This window comes from Chiloscyllium plagiosum, chromosome 7 (genome assembly GCF_004010195.1).
Source record: "Chiloscyllium plagiosum isolate BGI_BamShark_2017 chromosome 7, ASM401019v2, whole genome shotgun sequence".
NCBI lineage: Eukaryota > Metazoa > Chordata > Chondrichthyes > Orectolobiformes > Hemiscylliidae > Chiloscyllium > Chiloscyllium plagiosum.
Window position 1 is genome coordinate 6,494,795 of NC_057716.1, and position 9,222 is coordinate 6,504,016.

The 9,222-nt window shown below is 37.5% G+C and overlaps 1 protein-coding gene across 3 annotated transcripts in view; it reads right to left on the reverse strand.

Moving 5' to 3' along the window:
• Window positions 1-3,481: 3,481 nt before the first annotated feature.
• LOC122551279 (protein boule-like) overlaps window positions 3,482-9,222 on the reverse strand; it is a 157,293-nt gene continuing 151,552 nt past the window's right edge. For all 3 annotated transcript variants that reach the window (XM_043692928.1, XM_043692929.1, XM_043692930.1), the window contains exon 11: window positions 3,482-3,644. In XM_043692928.1, coding sequence (XP_043548863.1) covers window positions 3,489-3,644 — 156 coding nt within the window. In that variant the 3' untranslated portion in view covers window positions 3,482-3,488. The remainder of the gene's footprint in view (window positions 3,645-9,222) is intronic.

Sequence of the window (9,222 nt, forward strand, 5' to 3'; positions counted from 1 at the left end):
AGAAGGAGAAGCCACAACAGAGAACAACAAAAGAGAATATTCTGACTTGCAATTAATCCATCAACTATACGCTATGTACTTTTTGTAATTTTTATTTATATTTCTTATAATATGCTTCTTCTTCAGTTTCCAATTTGTCTTTCTCCTTCTATTTTAAAGGCACTGACTCTTTCATTTGGATACAGTATGGAGGTGGCAGGTGCCATACGGCAACTCACCCAAATGATCATTTTTCATGTTTGAACATTGAAACAGATTGCTGATAGGTCTTTAACTGTAAAAGATTTCACAGCTGAACCCAACTGTGACCTTATCTGATAGCCACATATTTACCATTCAGTAATGATTGCTATGGGAGGAAGTTTGGCTGATGTTTTAGTTCTCTAATCATGAGCACTGCAACCACTACTGTCTCACTGATGAATTAGCTAACTCACAACCAACAAAGATTTAAATCTGAAACTTTCCTCTCCCCCTTTTTGCCTAGGTGCTAACGAGGTAAGGTGCAATAAAGGTATGCTCCACTTGACAAAACTCCTGCAATTTCTGAGTTCAGCTTATTCGTATAGCCTAATATGCCCAGGTACAGGCTCAGCCTGTATCAAAGGTCTGTGCCCAGGATTAAATGCCACGAATCAAGCAATTGCTATAGGATTGCAATGCCTTCAATTAAAGCTGGATTTTCCCAACTCATTTTCATTGGTTTACATTTCTTAGTATTCTAAGGTGCACATGTTCTGTTCTTGGAAAGGAGTATTGGAAATCTTGCAACACGGTTGGATTGGAGTAGGGGAAGGGAGGAAAGGGGAAGACGAGGATAGGCACACATCTGGTGTAACAGGTTTTTACATTTTTGCCTTTGCTTGGCCATCCAGGTTCTTTTTGAAAAAGAAAATGATCAATCTCACTGTTCAGTTGTTAGGGTGGCCAATTGCAGTGGAATCCGCTCTTCTTGTTCTATAGCTGGCTTCAAATGTTATCTAACATCACAAACAGTCTAAAATAGTCACTTGATATGAAACCCAATGAATTATATGAATGGACTCCAAAACTTGATGTGTATGAAAGGATTAAGTTCACTCACATAGAGCAAGAAAGCCATCCAGAGGACTGCAAGATACCATAACCAGCCATCAATCTGTATAAACCAAACTTTGTAGCATCCAGAATGCAACCAAACCCTGAATTAGAAACTTAATTCCTCTTAAAGGTCCAGGTGAAAGAATTAGAACCTCTAAATGTAAGAACCACCAAGTCAAGTAAGGACAGTCTAAAATTTCCCAAAATGAAAGTAAAATGACGCAAATGTAGATGATGAAGAAGAAAACATCTGTTTAAAGGAAATCAGATAATGATGAAAAGGTGAAGTAGGAAACCAATTTTCTGAAAGAGCAGAATTTTTTGCGATGGTGAAAATGAAATACTTCAAAAACACAGAACAGGCCACTTTTGTGGGAATATGACTGATATAGTGGAAAGTCAAATTTGTACAAGCGCCAGGGGCAAACACACTTACCACTAAAAGAGATAAAAAGGTAAGTGAGACTAACCAAATGCTCATTTCCAGAATAATTGATTTGGGACATTATTTTTGTAGAAGCTAAAGCTACTTTAAAGGAAATATCATTTTTTAAATCAGGTAACGAACATACGTGTTCCAAAAGACATTTGGTACTCAAAAAGGTTAATTTGCTCTGGTTCTTTTCAGTGATAAGTGCCGGAGGCAAATACCTACTTAACGTTTTTTTTAAAATTGCAATTCACTGCTGTTATAACGAGCTTACTTCAAAGAGTATAGTAGTAGAAGCAGCAACAAGGTTATCTTCCAGCTACAGAGTTTTCAGATATTGAAGGAAGATATAAATTTGGTGCAACACAACTTCAATCCTCTTGAAAGATTTCTTTTTGCAGCAACACAGACATTTGATATTGGAAATTGAATCTCCAAACTACTGAATAAAACTGGGACACAATTAATATTATTTGTGAAGATTAAACTGTAATGCTAACTTACAAAGTTGTACTGAGTTCTCTGGTGAAATGTATCTAATATTAATCCAAAATTACAGGGATTATTTCTAAGAAACAGATTCCTTTGTGATATGAACTAATCAACTTTCATCTGTGGATGCAAAATTATTCACAGTATTTACCACTTGGAAACAAGCTGCAGAATGTAGTTTACAAAATCTTGTACAAAACAAGATAGGGCAGTTATGATCATTTTTAATGTTCCTGTTGGGCAGGAAATGTGCATCAATAGCAAATGCCAAATTTGGACCCAACACAATTTTCCTCTTCATTAATTTGAATGACCAAGTAAAACTAGGCAAACTATAGCATTGTTGTTTCTTGCTTAGTGGGAACAGTTAAATTACCGCACTGTCCCAAAACTAACGCTGAAAAGTTCTGCCTGTGCCATTTTTAAACAAAAAAGTCTGATATGAACTTTGATACTGTATTGAGTAAGTGGAATTGAAACTTATTTTAATAGAACACATGGACTCACAGATACTTCTGTCTTATGGTAAAACAGTAAATGCACTTAAATGCTACGATGCCAACTGAGTATTCAGGATGCACCAATCTGCCTGACATCTAGAACTCTAATAATTAATTAACTATACCTAAGCTACAACTAACAAACTAAACTACACATAAACAGTAATACTTCAACATTATACTATATCGCTTATCCCACCTATGTAAAAACATGTCACTTTAGAAAGCTATGTATAAAGAGGCGACACAATAGAAAGATACTGTGTGCAAAAATAAATGGTCCAAATATTAGGGCTTTTACTCAAGCCATACACACTAAGTAACCCAACCACATCAAGTGAGAAAGGGTAAAAAGAATCCTATCAAAATTAATTTACTATAATATTACAAAACATATAAATAAAAGATACACAAATGATAGAAAATTTACTTGTATGAATCTATGTGGAAAATAGAAATAATAAAAAGGAAAATATGTAAAAACATGTAAACATTAAAAGTTTTAAAAATCAGAGGTGCGATATTCAAGCTCAAAGCTGAGGCTTGCTTCCTTCTTCCTGTTAAATAAATTTCCATTTTTAACCTCCTGCCATTTTTCAAATCAGCATAACTATTGCTCTGTATTCAACAGCCACATATTATGCCTGGTCTGGATTATTTGCAACTTCTAAGAATTCACATTGTTGCCATGATTCTTAAAAATACTCTCATTCCAACTTACACTGCAAGATCTCTTCAGTTTGAAGTATAAAATGCAGACATGCTCAGACATATTAACTGTGGCATGTTTGGTAACAATAACAATTTTCCAATTTACAAACCAAGATGCCTTAGTTACATACTTAAGCTTACCACACTATTTAACCAATTAAATTTGTATATCTTTAAGAATCACTTCTTACATGTATTTTCAAAGATTAAGACTTATCAATTATGTCTCCTTTTATACATACGTGTTTCAATATAACAATGGTATTACAATTCTGTTACTTAACAGATTCAGTTGAAGAAGGTGGAGTAAGAATAGAATCTTCTGCTCTATACTCTTTCCTTAAGTGATAATGTGGACTGCGTGTGTAACGAGGTTTTATCCCTGGTGGAGGTTGGGAAAAATTTCTTCTGACAGGATGCAATCTAGACTCCTGAAGGCAAAACATATAATATGGGATCCATGTTTATTATCAGTTCCTGTAAAGCTGATAGTATTAGCCTAAGCTAAACCAAAATTAAACTTTATTCTCAAAGCAAGGATTTGCTCAGCCAAGCATGTTTTCATTTCTAAAATTATTCAAATGATCTCTGAATGTATTTAAATGAATGATATAAAAACAAAATAAATAATTACCTTCAACATAGAATTATGAATAATTTCAAAACCAATTAATTTCATTTTTGCTTCCATACTTTCCTTCTGTTTACAACACTCAAAACTTACAAAAGTCACAACCAAAACAACTTACTTAAAGCACAGATTACAAAATGGAATTTCATGATATATTATGGAAAAGTTGACAAATTCAGAATTTTTGGTTATATTCAGGTGAAGTTCTTCTTTCTTGTACTGCAAATGCATTCTCCAACCAAACATGCTTAAATATAATGCATGAATAGGCTCTGGGAGTTTACATATTGTGGCCGTGTATTGGATGCACTCAGCAATTGGTCTTGAGTGCTCAGCAGTGCACCTTCTGTGCTGCTGAAAGCCTTTCAAATGAATGTTGGTTGCGGGACTTTGGTTACGTCAGTTACAATCATATTTTGGTTGCATCATTTAAAATTATATTTCTCTTCTGCAAGTTGTTTGTCTGGCTGCAGTATGGGATAAAAAAAGGCCCCTATTTTGATATAAGATGCTGTTGGAACATTGTTGCATGAGATGCAGCGAGAGTGGGGGACCTTGTTTTCCTAGAGGTGGGATGAGGATGTCCAAAAACAAAAGGCAAAAAACCATGACCAGAGTGGGGATTAATGTCTCAATGTACATGCACCATACATGGAGATCTACCTATAGTGCCAGAGTATTTCAACGTCCTCACCAATTTCTTTTTACTTGCATTATCATTTTTACAAACTTTCAATTCATAATGCTGTACTATGAACTTTCCAGCCATCATCTGTCTTGATCTAGCATCAATTTTATTGTAATGACAAGAAGAGAGCACAGTGGCAAGGTGGTAATGTGACTGGACTAATAACCCAGAGACCTGGGCTAATGCTCTGGAGATTCAGGTTCAACTACCACATGAATGGAATTTAAAAATCAATAAATACAAGCTGGTTTCATTAGCAGTGACCATGAAACTATCATAGAACCATGGGAAGCAAAACTGCCACCCTTACCTTGTCCATCTTACATGTGATTCCAGACCCACAACTAAATAGTGAAATCATAACTATTCTCTGAAATGTCCGATGAAGCCCACTCAGTTTAAAGGTAATAGAGATGGGTGACAAATATTGACTGGTCTTGCCAATAAGGCTTACATCCCTTGGAAGACTAAAAAAATTTGATCGTTGCATGTTTCCATCTTAACAATATGCAAGTTTTAATGTGTTATTAAGATTATGGATACACAGGAATTCATTGAAGTATGGAGTTGGTGGTATAGAAATCATGTCGCTGGCATAATAACTCAGAACACCAGCCAAAGCTCTGGGCTTACAGATTCAAATGCCATCAAGACAACTGGTGGAATTTAGATTCAACTAATCTACAATAATAAAACTTGTTTAAAAAAGGAGGGAGGCAGAAAGCAGTGAACTACAGTCCAGTTACCTTTCCATGTGTCATAGAAAAAATGTGAGAAGCTATTATTCAAGACATTATAATAGACACTTGGATATGTATAAGGTGATCAGGCACAGCTAGCATGGTTTGCAATGGACAATTAAATTTAAATAATTTATTAGAATTCCTTGAAGAATAACTTGTGCTGTAGATAAAGGAGAACTAGTAGATGCACTAAGCTTACCTTTCCAGAAGGAATTTGATAAGTTGCAACATGTAAGGTTATTGTGGAAAATAAAAGCTCATGGTATAGGAGGTAACATATTGGCATAGATAGAAGATAGCTGGCTAACAGGAAGCAGAGAATAGGATTTTTTCAGAATGCTGGAATATCATAAATGGTCTGCCACAGGAGTCAATACTGGAGCCTCAACTCTTGACAATTCATATAAATAATTTGGATGAAGGGGCCATAGGTATAATAACTAACTTTGCTGATGACACAAAAATAGTTAGGAACAGGAGCTGTGAAGAAGATCTAAAGAGTGTCCAAAGGAATGTCAACAAATTAAATGACTGGGAAAAAAATCTGACAAATGGTACAATTTGGGAAAGTGTCAAATTGTCCATTTTGGCAAAAAGACTGAAAAAAAGAGCAAATTATTGCAACACAGAAAATAAGAGCAAGACTAGGCTATTTGGCCTTTCAGGTCTGCTCTGTCTTTAATGATGATCATGGCTAATCATCCAACTCAAAAGCCTGTTCTACGTTTCCTCCATAGAGTTTAGTCCCTTTATACCAAGTTCCATATTCTCGAAATCATACAATATTTTGGTCTTGACTGCTTACTGAGGGAGCTAATTCTGTCAACCAGTTTTCTATCACCTGAACACAATACCCATTCGCTTTAATTTTACACACTAATCTCTTATGTGGGACTTTGACCGAAGCTTTCTGAAAGCCCGAATAAACCAATCCACTGCCTTCTTATGTGGGATATTCTAGAATTAGTTTAAAACTAAAGGGTAGCCCACTTAAAATAGAGATCATGAAACATGTTTTTCTCCTAGAGGATTATGAATCTTTGGAATTCCCTTCCTCAAAAGGCAAATCTTTGATTATTTTTAAGGCAAAGGTCAATTGATGCTTGATTATCACACAGGTCAAATGGCCTACTTTTGTGCTTTGTTTGTACAACTGCACTCCATCATTCTAGTCACAAGTGTACAGCAACAATGGCAAAGTGATAGGGGGATGAGAGACACTGAATTTACTCAAGGTGCCTGTTCTTCATAAGACAGTATGGTGCAGCAGACATTTAGCTGGAGAAGGAAACGTATACAAATTCCTCAGAAGTCTTCTTTCAAGACTTAGAAGGTGTCCAACTCCTCTACCTCTACTGTGGGAGTTCAGACAGAGGAGGGTGAACCTGCATCATTGTAAGACACACTCATCATGTCTCGGCCCTCTAACCATAAAGCTTTGATTGCCCAAACTCCAAAGCCAATAGGCTTTCTCCACCACAGATCCTGAGACAGCACCTTTATTTGAGTGGGAGAGAAAGGAAAACTAAAACCATCTGAGGGTACGTGGGAGGCCTGGGTGAAACTTAATTGTAAATACAGCACTTTTTAAAATATATGTTCACTTTTCATTATAAGTTCCATAAGTGACAGTCATTGTAGCCAGTAAAGGTTCAGCATCACATGATGTTCTAACATTGTCCAAATTACAGCTAATCTTTCCATTGTGCCCATACTAACATAAAATGTAGAGCGAATAGAATCAAATGTTATGGGGAGAAAACAGGATTAGGCTATTGAGTTGGACGATCAGCCATGATAGTGATGAATGGCAATGCAGGCTCAAAGGGCCGAATGGCCTCCTCCTGTTCCTATTGTCTATGTTTCTAAACTTAGTCATGATTGAATGAAGGGGCATCAAATGAAAGCTTCCACCAGTTTGTAACCTTACCTTTCATTAAACAGGAAAAGCATAAAAAGGTAAACCAGTAAGTTGCATTTACAGTCAGTTTTCATGGATGCTAGCTTCCTCAGCATCAAAACATTACAAAAAATAGATGAAATCATGTAACTCAATTCCGTTAAAGTTAGGTTCATAAAGAAGTCCTACCTGCATTGTTTTGAGTGATGCTGCCAGTGTTGCTCCTTTTGAAGAACATTTTAGTTTACTTACTCAGAATATTGGTGTAGTGCTCACACATCAAATAGCCTCATTGCATCCTCCATTTGTCTGGAGCAAAGAACCTCCAGCCTCTTCCCTGTAACTCTGCAAATTGTTTCTATTCATTTAATGCCCCCATGATTTTCATGATGAAATCTGCCTCTGGTACACTTTCAAGCAGTGCATTCAGAGGGTTGCTGTCTGTAAAAGTTTTTGAAAGTTCCATTTAAATCTGCCCTCTTGTATTCAAACTATTTAAAAATGAGAACGCTTCTCCATTTCTGCTGTGATCAAACCTCTCATGATTTTGAAACTGTTTATCAAATATCCTATTAACATTTTCCTCTCCACAAGTTCCAACTTCTCTAGTTTATTTTCATAACTGAAGTTCTCATTCCTGGAACCATTCTTCTAAAATTCATCTGTACTGTCTCCAATTTGTTCACATATTTTGAAATGTGGCACCCAGACCTGCAAACAATATTCCAGTTGAATTCTAACTAGTCTCTCATACAAGTTCAACATAACCTTATCATATATTCGAATAGGATAGCTAGGGAAAGAGTAGGCCCACTCAGGCATAGAGAAGGGACGTTATGTGTGGAGCTAGAGGAAATGGGTGAGATCTTTAATGAGCACTATACTTGATATTCACCGAAGAGAGATGTGAGGGATATTGAAGTTAGGAAAAGATGTGGGAATACTCTCAAGCATTCAACAAGGTGCCCCACAAAAGGCTGCTGCATAAGATAAAGATGCAAGGTGTTACGGGCAATGTATTAGCACGGGTAGAGGATTGGTTAACTAGTAGGAAGCAAAGAATGGAAATAAATGACTACTGTTCTGGGTGGCAATCAGTGACTAGTGGTCTGCCTCAGGGATCAACAGACAATAGGTGCAGGAGTAGGCAATGCGGCTCTACGAGCCAGCACCACCATTCATTATGATCATGGCTGATCATCCACAATCAGTATCCTGTTCCTGCCTTATCCCCATAACCCTTGATTCCACTATCCTTAAGAGCTCCATCCATCTCTTTCTTGGAAGTATCCAGAGACTTGGCCTCCACTGCCTTCTGGGGCAGAGCATTCCATATATCCACCACTCTCTGGGTGAAGAAGTTTCTCCTCAACTCTGTTCTAAATGGCTTACCACTTATTTTTAAACTGTGTCCTCTGGTTCTGGATTCACCCATAGCGGAAACATGCTTCCTGCCTCCAGAGTGTCCAATCCTTTAATAATCTTATATGTCTCAATCAGATCACCTGTCATTCTTCTAAAATCAAAAGTGTATACAAGCCCAGTCGTTCCAATCTTTCAACATATGATAGTCCCACCATTTGGGAATTGACCTCGTGAACCTACACTGCACTCCCTCAATAGTCAGTATGGTCTTCCTCAAATTTGGAGACCAATAATGCACACAGTATTCCAGGTGCGGTCTCACCAGGGCCCCATACAACTGCAGATTGTTCTTTTTGCTCCTATACTCAATTCCCCTTGTTATGAAGGCCAGCACGCCATTAGCTTTTTTCACTGCCTGCTGTACCTGCATGCTTGCTTTCATTCGGAGACAGGCCGCCTACTTGCGGAACGTTTCAGAGAACACCTCTGGGACACCTGCACCAACCAACCCAACCGCCCCGTGGCTGAACACTTTAACTCCCCCCACCACTCCGCCAAGGACATGCAGGTCCTTGGCCTCCTCCATCGCCAGACCATGGCAACACGATGCCTGGAGGAAGAGCGCCTCATCTTCCGCCTAGGAACCCTCCAACCACAAGGGATGAATGCAGATTTCTCCAGC